Source organism: Lithobates pipiens, unplaced genomic scaffold (assembly GCF_037356315.1).
Source record: "Lithobates pipiens isolate NorthernLeopardFrog02 unplaced genomic scaffold, aLitPip1_a1.2 Scaffold_8, whole genome shotgun sequence".
NCBI classification, from domain to species: Eukaryota; Metazoa; Chordata; class Amphibia; order Anura; family Ranidae; genus Lithobates; species Lithobates pipiens.
This window is the reverse complement of record NW_027507903.1, coordinates 564,253,593-564,271,930: the sequence shown is the minus strand read 5'-3', so window position 1 is coordinate 564,271,930 and position 18,338 is coordinate 564,253,593. Positions and strand designations below refer to the sequence as shown.

General features: G+C 44.4%; 1 protein-coding gene across 1 annotated transcript in view; it reads right to left on the bottom strand.

The window, feature by feature from the left end:
- ADGRE5 (adhesion G protein-coupled receptor E5) overlaps positions 1-18,338 on the bottom strand; it is a gene marked incomplete at its 5' end in the record, with an annotated part of 185,784 nt that overhangs the window by 32,728 nt on the left and 134,718 nt on the right. Inside the window, 5 exons of the mRNA XM_077471585.1 lie at positions 1,238-1,425; positions 5,735-5,836; positions 7,534-7,702; positions 11,969-12,052; positions 14,553-14,602. Of these exons, the coding sequence (XP_077327711.1) occupies positions 1,238-1,425; positions 5,735-5,836; positions 7,534-7,702; positions 11,969-12,052; positions 14,553-14,602 (593 nt within the window). The remainder of the gene's footprint in view (positions 1-1,237; positions 1,426-5,734; positions 5,837-7,533; positions 7,703-11,968; positions 12,053-14,552; positions 14,603-18,338) is intronic.

Here is an 18,338-nt window from a genome sequence, read left to right as displayed (position 1 = left end):
TCCTATGAATTACAGGACTACAATATAAAACGCCAAATTTTCATGCAAAATAATGGTACCGCTTTCAGCACCTAAAATCTGAAATAATCATACCGCCAGGGAGGTTAAAAATAAAAATAACAAACATGCCTATACTTACCTGCTCTGTGCAATTGTTTTTCATAGAGCAGCCCCAATGCTCTTCTTCTGGAGTGTCCTGCCGACACTCCAGGCGCCTCTTCATTGGGTGTCTTTACGGAAAGCCATTTTCCCTGGAGGCACCCATGCGGTCTCGCTCCCAAGTCCCGCTGCTGCGTCCATTGACACAGACAGTGGGACTTGGCCCTGCCCCCCCGCATCACTGGATTTGATTTACAGCAACAGGAGCCAATTGTTCCCACTGCTATCAATCTGTCCAATGAGTAGAGCGACAGTGACTGGAGTCTAGACTGGATCGGGCTCATTTAAGAAAAGGGGGGGGGGTGGTCTGGGGGGAGTTGCAGCACAGAAGATTTAACCTTAATTCAAAGAAAGGTGAAAAACCTTGAGGCTTTACAACCACTTGAATTTGGAAGCTGATTGGCTACCATGCACAGCTGCACCAGATTTTCCACTGTCTATGCAGGGCAAAGTAATGGGGTTGATTTACTAAAACCAGAGCATTCAGAATCGAGTGCAGCTGTGCATGGCAACCAATCATCTTCTAACTTCACCTTATTCAATTAAGACTATAAAACTTGGAAGCTGATTGATTACCATGCAGAGCCGCACCGGATCCTGTGTGCTCCAGTTTTAGTAAATCCTGCCCAATGCCTCTAGAAAGGCCTCTCCAATCCTTTTATATTCACCTTACCAGTTATCACTCCTCCTTCCTCTGCAGTTGTCCCAATGATGTCACAATGACCATCACTCCAGGTATGGAGGAGCCATGTGACCTTCTTCCCTGCTCAGGCCTAGAAGCCAATTGGGCTAACCATGACACTGTTACATGAGCAGGGGAGTGATGACATCTCTTCCTGTGTTGGTGACACAGTTTATTCTAATTCTGGCTTTGCAGGAGGAAGGAGAAGTGGAGGAGTGCTGGTAAGATGAGTAGAAGGGGTTGATGGGGCTTTTCCAGAAACACTGTCCCTTTGCACTGCATCATGTGCAAGGTGACAGTGCCTTTATAAGCCCTTCTCAAGTCTATTACATGACCAACTTCTTGGTCCATATTTTAGCCACAGAGCTCAAACCACTTTTCTTTTTTAATCCTTACCTCATCAGTAAAGTTAAGTTGCAACTGAATTGGCTCCCTGAGTTTAGATGTATTGGCAATCCCGAGGAACACACTAACTACCGATGAGACAAGTTTCACCGTCTGGTTCTGTGAATTATTCTGAAGTTCGGCACCTTCCAGGAGTTTGTTAATGTTACCATATTCCAGACATCCAAACACTGACGTGTCTGCAGGGATAAAAGAAAGTTATAGGATGATAGTCACTGTGGGGAAATACAATTCAAAGGATTCAATAACCATATGCACCTTAATTCTTAAATCCCCTGCTACTTATAATTAGTTGTGCACCATGTAAAATGGATCTTAAAGTGTTACTAAACCCAGGACTCTGCATTCATTACATCTGGTCTCCGACAGTACACAGAACATGGGAATATCATTATTTTAGTAAATATAAACTGCTAAATACCTTTTCTCTTCAGCATTATATAACAGTCTTGTGACGTCTATCAGTGTCTGCTAAAGCTTGTAGGAAGAGTTTTCATTCTGCCCTGACTGTCCTATCAGGATGCAGGATCTCTGACCCTCTGTCTGGACAGTGCTGATTTGCCCTTTGCTGATCACATGCACCCTCTCAAGAAAAAAAAAAAAAATCTCTAGCAATACACACCAAACTGAGCATGTGCAGCTTGCCCCAAGGCTCTGTATTATCAGGAAATACACTATATTACCAAAAGTATTGAGACACCTGCCTTTACACTCACATGAACTTTTATGGCATCCCAGTCTTACGCCCTGTACAAATGGTCGGACTTTCCAATGGAAAATGTGCGATTGGAGCTTGTTGTCAGAAATTCCAACTGTGTGTAGGCTCCACCGGACTTTTTCCATCACAATTTGTGACACACAAAGTTTGCGCGCTAGATCTAAAATTTTCCGACAACAAAATCCGTTCGCGTAAATTTGTGTGTAGACAATTCCGACGCACAAAGTGCCACACATGCTCAGAATCAAGCAGAAGAGCAGCACTGGCTGTTGAACTTCATTTTTCTCGGCTCGTCGTACGTGTTGTACGTCAGCACGTTCTTGGCGTTCAGAATTTCCAACCAACTTTGTGTGACCGTGTGTATGCAAGACAAGTTTGAGCCAATATCCGTTGGAAAAAAAACATGGGATTTTGTTGTCGGAATGTCCGATCGTCTGTAAAGGGCATTAGTCTGTAGGGTTCAATATTGAGTTGGCCCACCCTTTGCAGCTATAACAGCTTCAAAATCTTCTGGGAAGGCTGTCCACAAGGTTTAGGAGTGTGTCTATGGGAATGTTTGATCATTTCTCCAGAAGCGCATTTGTGAGGCCAGGCACTGATGTTGGATGATAAGGCCTAGACTCTGTGCAGGACAGTCAAGTTCCTCCACCCCAAACTTGTTCATTCATTTCTTTATAGAGCTTGCTTTGTGCACTGGTCCAAATCATTTGGTGGAGGGGAGATTATGGTGTGGGGTGGTTTTTCAGGGGTTGGACTTGGCCCTTTAGCTCCAGTGAAGGGAACTCTTAAGTTGTCAGCACACCAAGAAATTTTAGACAATTTCATGCTCCCAACTTTGTGGTAATGGTTTGGGGATGACTCCTTCCTGTTCCAACATGACAGCGCACCAGTGCACAAAGCAAGTTCCATAAAAACAAGGATGAGCCAGTTTGGGGTGGAGGAACTTGACTGGCCTGCACAGAGTCCTGACCTCAACCCGACAGAACACTTTGGGATGACTTAGAGTGGAGACTACGATCCAGGCCTTCTCGTCCAACATCAGTACCTGACCTCACAAATGCGATTCTGGAAGAATGGTCAAACATTCCCATGGACACACTCCTAAACCTTGTGGACGGCCTTCTGTTATAGCTGCAAAGGGTGGGCCAACTCAATATTGAACCCTACGGACTAATGCCCTGTACACACGGTCTGACTTTCCAACGAAAAATGTGCTATCGGATTGTGTTGTCAGAAATTCCGATCATGTGTGGGCTCCATCTGACTTTTTCTGTTGGTATTTCCGACACGCAAAGTTTGAGATCTGGATCTAAAATTTTCCCACAAAAAAAATCTGATCCTTTAAATTCCGATTGTGTGTAGACAATTATGATGCACAAAGTGCCACGCATGCTCAGAATAAATTACCAGACAAAAGCTATTGGCTACGGGCCTCTTTATGGTCCCATCATACGTGTTTTACGTCACCTCGTTCTGAGCAATCAGATTTTCCAACAACTTTGTATGACCGTGTGTATGCAAGACAAGTTTGGGCCAAAATCCTTCAGAAAAAATTTGACGTATTTTGTCATCGGAATGTCTGATCACGTGTACAGGGCATAAGACTGGGATGCCATTAATGTTCGTGTGTGTGTAAAGGCAGGTGTCCCAATATTTTTGACAATATATTGTATATTGGGGACAGTGGAAGAAGGGGAGGATCAGCGAAGACAGGATCAAACATCCTTTTTACAAAATGCAAAGGATCAACACCTTAGGTTCCACATTGAGTATAACAAGCTTTACTGCATATACAGACTGATTTTACTGTTGTGGGTTTAGTAAAACTTTAACTGTTCATCTTATTGAAATATACGGAAACACAGAACACCTTACTCCTATGTTATGGAGAAGAGGAGAGGAGGAAGTGTTCTGTAGTCCTGTAAATGGTAAATCTGTCTCAAAATTGTCACAGTCAGGTATGCAGAGGTGGAAAATTTACACAAAACCTGTTACAAATCCATTGATAAATATGATTTAATCATATGCGCATTAGGTGCAAATATACTATGATACCAGTGGTCCAAATAAATGTATTTGACATGTTTGTTGTGATGACGGTGTCACATAAGGCATAATAAGCCAATGCTTTGGGGGCCTCAAAGGCTCTCTTTCTCAAGGTGACATAGGGATTGACAATAAACATGTGAAACACATGTAGCACCCTCTAGTGTGCAACTAGAGCCTGTGCAGGCAAATGTATGTTATGACTCATGGTTAACTATGTGAGTCAGAAACTGGGTCAGGTTCCTGCAGGTCAGGCTGGATGGCTCTACAGAGTCAGGTCTCTAGTACCTCCCCCTGGATCTAGAAGCTTGGAGAAGCTCCTAGGAGTTAGTGGGCGGAGGCCAGGAAGACCTGATCTGCATGCTTAAGGGCGTCTGACCAATCCCCAGGCAGCATGTCATGGCAGGGGAGTCCAGTGGATAGAGTGCTGAGGAGGCTGTCGTGGCCTAGGAGGGAACCCCTGGGTCTGGGGGGGGGGGGTCAGGGAAGGAAGCAGGTTTTTTTTTTTCCTCCAGGATGGGGCTTGGGCTAGTTTAGGAAGAGCGGGTTGAGCAGGAATCTTGCTTGAAGAGCAACATGGAGCAAAGCCAACAGTGCGACTACATCAGCACGCCCAGGAATTCACAAGGGGAAAGACTGCCATATGTAGCAAGCTTTCTGAGGACAGCATTGTGCCCAACTCTTCATCCCTTGTCCTGGGAGAGCTTCGGAGCAGCCAAGTGGGCTTCTAGACAGGCAACCAGGAGGGCTGGATGTACCTGCAGGCAGTGGAGTTGGTAATATTCCTGTATGCAGTTAGCAACCTGTTGTGCTATTTTTCTAAAGGGGACTAAAGAGCTCCTACTTAAAAGGGATTGTAAAGTAATTTTTCTTATTTTTTTTAAATAACAAACATGTTATACTTACCTCCACTGTGCAGCTTGTTTTGCACAGAGTGGCCCCGAACCTGCTCTTCTGGGGTCCCTCGGCAGCTGTCTCTGCTTCCCTCCACAAGTACTTCTCACGTTCATGCGAGCTCCCTCGCATTGGTGAGAAGCACTTGCTGGCGCGCTCCTGTGATACAGCGAGCGGCTATAGCCGCTCGCTGTATCACTCGGCCCCGCCCCCGGTGCGCCGCATTATTGGATGTGATTGACAGCAGCGCGAGCCAATGGCTGCGCTGCTTTAAATCCATCCACTCTAACCAATTAGTGGCCAGGCTGGGCGGCAAAGAGGATGTCAGGGGCGAGCGCGGGATTTTCGAGGGGTCGGGTAAGTAAAAGGGGGGGGGGGGGCTAGATGTTTTTTCACCTTAATGCATAGAATGCATTAAGGTGAAAAAATATTTACCTTTACAACCCCTTTAAGGGGCGTTTGCTACTGAGGGTGTCCAGGAAAGAACAGTCCAGGATCCCCACTTTGTACAGAAGAAGGAAGCTGTCCCTTTGCATTGTTTTCAGTTATGTTGGGCATCTCATGACCCCTCTACCCTATCCAAGTTGTTATCTCTAATAAAAAACAACAAAAACAAGCTCAAAGACCGAATTCCTGTGTCTGGAGACAAGTGGAAAATGCATGTTGCCTGACTGTGCAGGAATAGGGGTACCAGTTACCAGCAGCCCCTGCGGTGGTAGCGCTACAAACATTTAGACTACTGGTGACTTAGCATCTTTGCATGTTCTGGCATGGCACTGTCCGAGGCATTTTCCTTTTGAGCACCCATTAATACAAGTTGGAGTACTTACAGACATTTCCCAAAGCCGTTTTTGTGCCCAAGCTTATGGAGCTATTTTTGTTCGTCAGTGAGATCTCCTGGTCTATAGATCCCCTGCTAGTCGTTACAGCATCTGCAAAAACACAGAAAGCATTGAGGACTGCCAATGGAGCCATGATATACTGTAAACAGAGAAGACAAAACACTTAATGCCTGAATCCAGCCAAAACTCTTTTTTAAGTTTTGGATACAGTTGGGAAAAAAATTAAATTCTATCAAGTTTGAAACAATATCCATTTATGGAGATTTTTCTTCAGTGAGATTCTAAATGCTGCCTGTATCCCCATAGAGGAGGTTTTGCTTGTCTTCCTGTTATGCCTGACACCTGGGCGGGAGGAAGGAGCAACATTTCATGTGGGGAAACACACCAGAAGAGGTTGTAACTTACTCTATTTTGTAGGAAACGTGTTTTTATTGCTGTCAGTAGGGATGAGCCGAACACCCCCCGGTTCGGTTCGCACCAGAACTTTCGAACGGACCGAAAATTCGTACGAACTTTAGAAACCCATTGAAGTCTATGGGACTCGAACGTTTGAAATAAAACGTGCTCATTTTAATGGCTAATATGCAAGATATTGTCCTAAAAAGGGTTTGGGGACCTGGCTTCTGCCCCAGGGGACATGGGTCAATGCCTAAAATGTTTTTAAAAATGGCCGTTTTGGCGGGAGCAGTGATTTTAATGACGATTAAAGGGAAAAAAAAAGTGAAAAAAATCCTTTAACCACTTCAATACAGGGCACTTTCGCCCCCTTCCTTCCCAGACCAATTTTCAGCTTTCAGCGCTGTCGCACTTTCAATGACAATTGCGCAGTCATGCTACACTGTACCCAAATGAAATTTTTATCATTTTGTTCGCACAAATAGAGCTTTATTTTGGTGGTATTTATTCATGACTCCGTTTTTTATTTTTTGCAAAAGAAATCCAATAAAATCAAATTTTGTCATATATTTAAGCCAAAATGTATTCTGCTACATTTTTTTGCTAAAAAAAATTCTGTTAAGTGTATAATAATTGGTTTGTGTGATCACAGACATATGTACGCAAATGATCATGTAGATATGTGTGCAGGTGATCACGTACATATGAGTGCAGATAATCATTGGAACATGTGATTTTAGTGGGACATATGTGGGGGACATGTGTTTTTATTATTTGGGGACATGTGTGTTTTGGGGACATGTGTGGGGACATGTGTGTATTACACTAGACTGGTGATCAGTGAGTAAAAAGCTGTAAAAACAGCTCATACTCACTGCTCACCAGCCGGCTGCAGCGATCTCCTCTCCTCTCCTCAGCGACGACTTCTGTGTGAGGAGAGGAGAGCCGATTGCCTAGCAACCGGCTGTTTGTTTACATCACATGATGGCCGTGATTGGACACGGCCGTAATGTGATCAGGAGGGCCAATCACAGAGCCCTCCTGCCGATCCGAGATGCACCGTGTCCGGGGGACACGAGCACATCGGGAGCGGGCACGCGTGCATGGGCACGTTCCTGAACGTCCTATCAGAAGTAGAGAGCTTCCACCCGGCCGTATATGTACATTGGCTGGGTGGGAAGTGGTTAAATATCGTGCCTGGGGGGTGTCTATAGTATGCCTGTGAAGTGCCACGTGTTTTCCATGTTTAGAACAGTCCTTGCACAAAATGACATTTAACGGGTTGGCACCAGTTTCTCTGTTCAAAATATCTGCTCATTGTCAGGAATTCATGAGGATATGTACCAATCCATCTACACACACACACACATACACCAGAAGAGAAGACTCACTAATAAAATTCTTCTTGTTTGACAGGGGCATGCGTTTGCTAAAAATGTAAGCCAAGTTCTGTACTATCCCTTCCACTGTATTCAGGAATATCCCCGCCAGCCGTAGTCTGACTTCCTTTTTCTTTTGGTTGGAGAAATTGTCGATCATCTCATCGAGGCCATCCAAGAGCTTTCAGAAATAGAAAAACATGATGAGAAGAAGACTTAAAGCTCAACCCCACTTAAAATCTTGTTTTTAAACATTTTTGTTAGTCCTGGGAATTGTACATAATTAGCTTTTATTGCTGTACCTGACACCAATAATATTATAATAATTCAAAAATAACTTTATGATTATTTGTACTAATAATGTAAAATTGTGAAGCTGAAAACTGCCGTTTTACCTCTGTGCCTAATTATAAAATCAGCCCTGATAGCCATAGTTTAAATAAAAATAAAAATGTTATCATTAAAAAGCCTCACTTGAGTTGCAGTACAGTGTCTTTTCTTAGGCCCCTTTCACACATGCGGACATTATGTCCGTATTTCATCCATCCGTTTGCGGATGAAATATGGACATACATGCATTCCTATGCGATAGCGGGTGTCTGCGGATGAACATCCGCAGACACCCGCTATCGTCCGCCTCCGCTATTGTCCGATTCTGCAGACGGAGGAAAATCCTATTTTTCTATCCGTCTGCAGAGCGGATCAGATGAACACGGACAGACGGTCCATGCTCGTCCAATCCCCCATAGAGGAGAGCAGAGAGCTGACAGGGCTGTCCCTGCACAGTGTGCGGAGACCGCCCTGTCCGCCGCCGGCTCAGCGGGGACAACGGAGCGATCCCCGCTGAGCAAGTGGATCATCACGGGGCGGATCATTACTGATCCGTCCCGTGTGAAAGGGGCCTAAGACTGAAATGTCCACTATATTGGCCCCTTTCACACGGGACGGATCAGTAATGATCCGCCCCGTGATGATCCACTTGCTCAGCGGGGATCGCTCCGTTGTCCCCGCTGAGCCGGCGGAAGACAGGGCGGTCTCTGCACACTGTGCAGGGACCGCCCTGTCGGCTCTCCATTCTCCTCTATGGGTGATCGGACGAGCACGGACCGTCTGTCTGTGTTCATCCGATCCGCTCTGCAGATGGATAGAAAAATCGTATTTTCCTCCGTCTGCAGAATCGGAATAGCGTAGGTGGACGATAGCGGGTGTCTGCGGATGTTCATCCGCAGACACCCGCTATCCCATAGGAATGCATGTATGTCCATATTTCATCCGCAAACAGATGGATGAAATATGGACATACGGTCCGCATGTGTGAAAGGGGCCTTAAAAAACAGCAGAGCACCTCCCTTGCCTTAAGCCTCATAGCTGTATATTTGCAGTGTGACATCTAAGGCACTGATGTCTCTGACTAGTCTCTCAAAATTTGGAGTGACATTTGGTGATATCACTACTCTGCTGCTCACCATTCTCTTTGCTGAAGAAAAAGCAGTACCTGTGGAGTTGCAGTGCAAGAATTTACCTGATTCTGCTGTCTTCATTCTGTAGATCTGTTCTTCCTGCACCTCACCTTCTGCTTATGATCATTCCTCCAATAGTCATCACATTCCCTTTTTTAACCGAAGGGGGATTTTGAATAGAAAAAACACCCCAACTATGATCCAAGCGTTTGTTTGTGGTTATGGCATGGCCCTATTGATTTGAATAAGCTGCGCTTGGCAGAGGTGCCACCTGCCAAACGTGACAGCTTGTATAATTTTTGCTGTGGTGATGGCCACAACAACTTGTGGCTTGGCAGTCAGAGGGCAGTAAAACCGTAGCTCAACTGCCTACTTTAACCACCCCTTGCATGCCTGTGTAAACAAGGCCAACCCCCAACCGGAGTTTCCATGGTGATTGCTGTCAGATGTAACAGCGACTTGGATCATTAACCCTTCATGCGCATTTGATCATTTATAATCTGATGGTCACATCATTCTGAATCCCGCAGGATACCGCGAGTGGAACCAAGGAGTTGAGGGCACCCAGGGCCCCTACAACCAGCGTAGATTTGTTTGGGATACATTCCCTAAGTGCTACATAGTTCTTCATTTATTTGAAAGCCAACATTTATTGGTAAGCAGCCACGCTTAACTTCCACTGGACGCTTTGGGGGGCTTTTTGTCTGCCTGTCCCTCTTTCTCTTCTAGAGCCATTCTGGGAAACGCCATCACACTTTTTGTACCTTTATGGACTACTTTCACTCATCTGTATGATTTCACTTATGTATTGTCAGGGCTGCTATCAGAGGGGTACAGCCAGTACACATGTAAGGGGGCCGCGTGTCACAACCCGGACCATCTTTAACACAAGCCCCCCCCCACTCTTTTGCGTGTGCAGGTCTGAGGGCGTCAGGTAGAGGAGCCCCCCCCTCTCTTTTGTGCATGCAGGCTCTGCGCTGGTCAGGTACCCGTGTGCACCGGGCTGTGCGGGGTGGGTGAGGAGGTCAGGTAGAGAAGCCCCCCCACCTTTCTTGCAGCTGCCGCCAGAGATCCTGGTGAAGAAGGGACACAGGCTCAGCTACCCTTCCTGGCACTGCTGGAGAGGTGAGAGCTGGGAGGACTGGAGCTTCCCTAGGTGTGTGTTTGACACTCCCTCCCACCTGTCCCACTGGTCCCCCGCCTGTCCTATTGCCCCCCTACCTGTGACACTGTATCTCACCTGTCCTGCTGCCCCCCACCTGTCCCGCTTCCCCCCACTTGTTACACTGCCTCCCACCTGTCCTGCTGCCCCCCACCTTTGACACTGCCCCCCACCTGTCCCCCTGCCCCCTACCTGTGACACTGTCTCCCACCTGTCCTGCTACCCCCTACCTGTAACTACCTCCCACCTGTCCCACTCTCTCCCACCTGTGCTGCTGCCCCCACCTGTGACATTGCATCTCACCTGCCCCACTGTCCCCCACCTGAGACACTGCCTCTAATCTGTGATGCTGCCCTCCCACTTTTCCCACTGCCCAACCTTTCCCGCTGCCCCCTTTCCATGACACCCCCCGTCCTGCTGCCCCACTCCTGTCCTGCTGACCTCCTCCCTTGACACTTCCTCCTCCAGTTCCACTACCCCCCACCTGTTTCGCTGCCCCTATTTCATCCGACTGCCCCCTGTCACGCTACTCTTCTCCTGTGACACTCCCCCCTCCTGTCCCACCGGCTCTTCCTAACCTGCTGCCCCCCCCCCCCCCCCACCTGTCACCCTGCTCCCTTCCTGTCCCACTTCCTCCCTTCTCTGGTAGGAGGAGATGGGACTGGAAGAGGACGACATGGGATGGAGGACATTCAACTGGAGGAGGAGGAGGACATGGGATGGAGGAGATGGGGATGGAGGAGATGGAACTGGAGGAAGAGGACATGGGATAATGAACATGGGATGGAAAAGGAGGAGGATGTAGGATGGCCCAAACTTTTCTACCAAAAAAGTAAAAATAAAATAGTGGTGGGTGTGGCGCTGCAAAAAAGATATAATGGGGTTCCAACTAATACAATGGTGTATAATACACCCCATGCTGATAAGCGACACTGGAATTTGGTGCCCTATGGTAGGAGTATGAAAGTAGATCCAAGACTACAAGACACCTCCCACATTCAATAGTACTTTTAGGGTATGGGCAAACAAAATATATACAAAATTGTGGTAACTATGCCACCGTCACCAATGGGATACCAGGCAGTGCTAAGATCTATAATACACCTCCCTCAAGTGAACAGCCCCCAGCCATGTTCGAAATAAATATCTGAATACATGGTAAAGATTTGTGAAACTGCTACCCCCTTGTAATACTCCTCCCCAAATGGGTTATCAATCAAAACAAAGAATATTCCTAGTACAATATTAAAGTGCTGTGGTACAAAAAAAAGATAAATGCATTCATGAACAAAAAATTGATATACACTTTCATAAAAATAAATGATGTATAATAATAAAAAATAACATATATGATTATATTATTTGATAATATTATGCACTCTTATGCTGACCAAACACTGGAAGATTTTTGTACAAACATTCGTACAAAAAAATCACGTGCGTACATTTGATAATGCCATCAGGTACTTGAAGAATATTGTTTGAAAGTAATTCAAATTTCATTTGCTTTCAGCTTTAGCTATTAGAAAATCAAACAAATGTTCTGAAAATATTTTTTTTTTAACAAATTGTTATTGGCATATATCTAGCTTTAGGAGTTAGGATAGTGTATGAATCAAGCAATTGAATGGGAATGGACAGTCAGGTGAACTCTGACCCCTGACAGTTAATCTAAAAATTCTGATAAAAGTAAGTAAAGGGAAATAAGGGAACAAATATAAAACATTCATCAGTAAGACTGCAGTACTGTACTGTAATCATTTATGAGCAATATTACTGGTTCTCTTTAAATTCTAACCTAAAATGATTATGAGCCGATGTTTACCTTGTCCACATCAAATGTTTCTGGGTTGCTACCATTGCACGATGGCTTCCACGATTCAGCAAATGCTTCTAGGCTGCACTGAGGCTGCACAGAGAGTAATAATTGTTTACTTCCTTCATCAAAAGTACCAAATCATACATAGAAGCATACATAGAAACCATCTGAACCCGAAAAATGGCAATTCCAATCTAAACTCGGCGAGCCAAGGATAAGTTATGATTCTTAAACGTGGTGACACTTGTCCTCAGTTCAGGCAAAGTGTTACAGTTTGTTTTATGGAAAGCAGCCACAGCCTGAGTAGAAATGCCAGAGAAGGACCCTTGCTTTCTTTGTGGAAGCAGTGTTCTCTCTGCAGAGGTCTGACACTCCTCCTGCTGAGTCAGACCTATAGCTCTGCAGTCAGCAAAGCTCATGCTCCCTGGTGATTGGTCAGCTCGAGGGGGTGTGTCAGATCTTTGCAGACAGTACTGTTCCACACGGAGCGGAAGAACTGTCAGGGGACAGGCTTTTCTTCTACAGCACATCTAGGTTATGGCTGTTTTCTAAAATGTACAGTAAGACTTTGTATACCTTTTTGTTTTTATGTACCTATAATATATTATAATGATTTAAGCACCAACTTAAACTTGAACATAGGCAAGGATTAAGGTTCAAAATGGTTTTAAAAATTACCTTTAATTCTGAAGCCAGCTCTTAGGCCCCATGCACATGGGGCGTTAGAAAAAAATTAACTGCAAAGCCACCACCAACGCCAGGAAAAAGCGGCTGTAAAAACTCAAGCCGTGCTAACATTTAGCAGTGGCTCTCTCTGCCTCTATTCAAAATCTAAATATGAGAGCTCATTGATTTGAATAGAAATCGCACCACAAGTCGGATTAGATGATTCGACTTGCAGAACGGCTCGTGCTCTGAGGATCTTGGAGGGGAACCCTCGCCAAAATGGGAAAAAAAAAACTGGCATGGGTCCACCCCCCCCCCCAAGAGCATACCAGAGGATTTTATGGGGAACCCTTACACCAAAAACATTGGCGTGGGGTTGCCCTAAAAATCCATACCAGACCCTTATCTGAGCATGTTTCCCTATTTTATCTAAAGACCTTTAAAAAAATTGTTTTAGCTGGAGTCTGGCTTTAAAGTGCAAGCTCTGTCAAAAATGTTTGTTATTAGTTTAGGATAAAGTGGGTAAGGGTTGGAACCCCTTCTGGGTTTTTACTGCTAACCAGGGTTCGATTCACATTTCTGCATGTTGATAATGTGTGCAAAATCATGCGATTTCCCCAAATGACAAGAAAAGAGCTGCACTTTAGCAGACATGCTAGGGGGGGTTATGGGTGGTGTGCCTTATAAGCAGCATGTGTAGATGTGAACCAAAGCTTACTGTCTGAGGGACAATGGCTAAAACAGGCATGATAAGAGAGAATCTTCAACAGTAACACAGACACACATATGTGTGTGTATACAGGCATACCCTACTTTTAAGTAGGCAATGGGGTTTATTTACTAAAGCTGAAAGAAACCAATGAGCTTCCAGATTTTATTACCAAAGCTTAATTGAACAAGCTGGGGTTAGAAGCTCCTGATTTTGTACTTTCCAGCTTTAGTAAATAATACCCATTATGAACTTAAAGCGGTTCTGCACTTAAAATAAAAATATTAAAAGCCAGCAGCTACTAATATTGCAGCTGCTGACTTTTAATAAAATCACACTTACCTGTCCCAGGGTCCAGCGATGTCGGCGGCAGGTGACGAGCGATCGCTCGTCTCGCTGCTGCCCCCGCCGCCATCCTCTGTCAGGGAATCGGGAAGTGAAGCATTACAGCTTCACTGCCCGGTTCCCTACTGCGCATGCGCGAGTCGCGCTGCGCGTCTCTTATGATCCCCCCGCTGTGTCTCTGGGAACTGTGTGTTTCCCAGAACACAACGGGGGGGGGGGCGGTGCGTCTGCGGCGGTCTAGCCGGAAGTGGGTGCAGTTACCTGGATTATCCAGGTAACTGCACCCACCCTCCCCCCTGAAAGGTGCCAATTGTGGCACCGGAGGGGGGGAGGGATCAGATTAGCGGAACTTCCCCTTTAGGGTGAAGAACCGCTTTAAGACCCCTTTCACACTGGGGCGTTTTTAAGGCGTTTTTCAGGCGCTTTAGCGTTAAAAAAAGCGTCTGTAAAGCGCTTGAAAGAAGCCTCATCTGCAATCCCAATGTGAAAGCCCAAGTGCTTTAAGAGCCCTTTCACACTGCCAGCACCCGAAAAACGCTTGTAAAGCGCCGCTTAAACTCAGGCTTTCACATTGGGATTGCAGTTGCGCTTCTTTCAGGGGCTTTACAGGTGCTTTTTTTTTTTTAAAGCTAAAGCGCCTGAAAAATGCCCCAGTGTGAAAGGGGTATAAAAGTGGGGTATGCCTGTATATATATATATATATATATATATATATATATATATATATATATATATATATATCAGAATAAGGGTAGGCTAGAACCCCTTTTAGGTTTTTTCTCTTGGTATCTTCATTGGCAGTTTATGAACATAAATGAAAGCTTTGCTCAATTGACCTTTCACAAATATTCTAAGAAAAAAAAAAACTACCTCAGCACTATCACATGTTGGCGTGATTTTATCTTCTTGTTTGCAGATCACTGGTGAGAAAAAAAAAAAACACAATCTTTTCTTTACAAATCAAATAACCAAAATGAATGCAGCTTATACTAGAGCTAAACCATTGTAAATTGCATGCCCCGTTTCTCTTCCCATCGGCATTGTTACCAATTCCAGCCGAGACTTGCTCTCTAGCACTTCTGTTTGGATCAATGCTCAAAAGCTTCAATGAGAAATACAACCTTTCAACATTATTATACTATAAATCATTTCCCAAAGTGTAATTACAAGCTTCAGTTACAGTCCCAAGCCGTTGGCCACGCCCCTCTGATGCATTTCACCTGGATTTGGCTCTATGGTTAAGCCCAATCCAGATGAAATGCATCAGAGAGATGTAGCCACACTTTTTTTTAATGTGGCACTATAAAAAAAGTAACATAAATGAAAATGGTAAAAGTTTGTAGCACTCTCCGAGTGTACAGCAGGCTGCTAGCTGAACTTAGTTTAGCTCCCCTGTAATCAGTGGAGCAGGGGTTGATTATCTAGGGTGGTTCAGTGTTTCACAGTCTGCTGTTCTGTTACCTCCTCCATCATTTATGGAACTCTAGCCAATCCCTGGGGAAGTGTGCCCGGAAGGTGGAGAGAGCTCATAAATAGTCTGAGACCTGAGCAGCAAGGAGCAGTGTCCCTCGGTCCTGACCCGCAGGAGAAGACCCCTTTGAGGGGGCTCTGCCCTTGGTACAGGATTCTAAAGGAAGGCTTCAGGAAGACATTGAGGTCCCAGCTAGGCTTAGCTTGGAGCCCTATTTGCATATCCAAGTCAATCAAGTTGGGTCTGGAGAAACTCACTGGAGAGAGCCAGAAGGAGGAAGTTGGTAGGAAAGAGTCCAGCGGTTTATAATGGTGTGAGTCTACATCTCCCTCACTAGGAAGAGCATGGTGGATTTGCAGGAGGCAACCGTTGATCCTATGGCTGAGTGAGTAGATGACCTCCAGTGCTGAAGGAAAAGTGACTGTGTGTAGTTTTTTAACTTTGGAATGAGTACCGATCACCAACAGCATAAGGGATCTTGAGGCACATTGAGCAATTTGTGTAGTGCAGTCAGTGGTTCTGTGCAGCCAGAAATGGAGGAGTACTCAAGTTATCCAGTTCTATAGTTTTGGGGTATCCCATGCTCCCACTTCCTATCCTAGGTCATTGTTCCCAATAAAAACCCTAATAAGAACCCCTAGACTGTTTTCTGAGCCAGTGGTAGAATGAGGAAAATGCCTGGCTGTGTGTGCTCTGTGGGAAAATAGCACTTTATTCACCAGCAGCTCCTACGGGCGTGCACTACAAGTTTAATATTTATTTAATGTTCATTACTTTTTTGTAGTGCAACACTAAAGTGGTTCTAAATCAGAATGTTTTTATTTTATTTTACTTTACTGCATTCAATGTAGGAAGGTAAAAAACTTCTCCATGCAGCTTCTTCTGCAGCCCCCTGCCCTAAATACATTCCTGAGCCTGATGTCAATCCAGCAATGTGCACTCTTAGGTCTCTAGCTCCCCATAGGCTCAAATACAGCAGAAGGAGCCATTGACTCCCACTGCTGTCAATCAGAGCCAGTGAGGGGGGGGGGGGGGGGCACAGTTCCACTCTTGGTGTGTCTTATGGACACGGAGAGCAAGGCTAGGGAGTGAGCACTTACAAGTGCTCCCATAGCACGTGGCTTAGGGGTAGCTTCAGGTGTATACTGTGCAGGAGGGACCCAAAAAAAAGAGGATCAGGGCTGCTCCGTGCAAACTACAGAGTAGGTAAGCATGACATGTTTGTTATTTTAAAACAAACAAAAAACAAAACAAAAACAAGCCTTTAACCTCTCTAGCGGTATTCCTGAGTCTGGCTCGGGGTTCATTTTCATTACCAAAAGCGGTAACCACACTCGGGATTGCATTGCAGTATCCTGGTACAAGTTACTTACCTTGTCCCCAGGATCCTGGGATGTACTCCACCGCCCGATGTATTACTGTTCTGGGCTCTGTTCCCTGCGAGCGTCGCAACGCATGAAGGCGGAGCCCGGCGGCAAATTCAAAAAAGTACAAAACACATAACACACATAATACATTGTAATCTGTAGATTGCATAACTGTATCAAATAATTTCACATCCGTTTTGTCCCTAGTGCTTTGTCCAGTGCCCTGCCTGCAGTTTCACCATTCTTTCTGTCATTCTTTCTGCCTGGAAACTTGGGAATGTCCATGGCATCCAAAAAGCGTCCCTCTATGTCAAAAGCAGGTTTTAGACCAGCTAAAAAACAGTGATAATAAATTAGAATCACTTGCAGAATTGAGCGATAGTTATTTGTGGGGAAATTCGTCATCAATCGCTCAGTGAAAGTGACGACAGCGACGATTCTGCGACTGAGCAAATTTAATTGTTTTTGATTTGATTACATTTTTGAATACAATTATTATTAGTTATTCCTAAGAATTACAGGCCTACAATATAAAACCACAAATATCCATGCAAAAAAATGTACCACTGACATTCAAAAATCAGACATAATCATACCGCTAGGGAGGTTATATTACTTTAAATATAATTTTTTTTTTTTGTTAAGTTGTAAAAAAGTTTTTAATGTCTTGTACCAGAATCATAATATTACTATTATAAATTGGAAATAATTACAGACTAAAATGTATATTTTTTATCTATAGTAACAAGTGCCTTTTTTAGGTTTTTTTGTTTGTTTATGGATTGCATAGAAGATACATTTATTTTTGCAAGACAATATAACCAAAATAAAGCCTTGTTTAGAAAAATAAATAAATAGATTAAACAGGCCCATAACAGTCAAAATGTCTCTGGTCCAAAGGGGCACACAGGTGTAAGCCCTAGGATGGCATTAGTTAATAGTGCAAACTTGCTAATTGCATTATATAATATTCAGGCAGAAACAGACAAGGCAATCTTCAAATCTGATTACGTCAAGCCATCGTAAATATATTGCACTGTAAGAAAGTAGAAAATATACTCAATGAAGACTCAAAAGGGTTACCATTCATAGTATTACACCCTCAACTTGTTTAGCTTTGAGCACAATAAAGTTAACATTCCCTAGTAAATATTCCTTAGTAAACTATAAGTTCAATTTTTTTCACCCCATAAGGCTCGATTCACACTAGCGTGTCTTTTGATGCATTTTGCAGAAATGCAAGGACATTTTTTAACATGGGTTCCTATGGAACATGTTCACATCAATGCATTTTGTGCCTCTGCGTTTTTGGAAAGGGTTGGGGATTTTTTTTCATGCAAAACGCTGCATTTTGCATGTAATAGAAGTCAATGGACCTGCATCAAAAACGCAAGTACCGCGTTTTTACGGCGTTTTTGCGGCGATTTGCGTTTTTTTTTTACTGTATATATCTGGTTGCTAAGCAACCACAGTGTAAAAAAAAACTAAAAAAAAATAAAAGAGAAAAAAACACAAAACGCGGCAAAATCGCAGTAAAAACGCGTGTCCAAAAACGCAGCAAGCACCGCAAAAACGCTCAAAAGCAACATGCATAGATGTGAATCGAGCCTAACTCTGCACTTTGTGGCTTTCAATGCTGCTTAGTCCTGCACTCAGTGTTGATTCCCCAAACATCCGTTCTTCACAGGAAAGAGGTAAGTGGACAGGTGGACAGTGCTGTGTCTGTCAGCTGGGAGAAGGGGGAAGCAGGGGAATGCCTTGTTATTTTAGGCTACTTAGCTGTATGTTTCTATTGATGCTAACTGACAAACAAAAGCT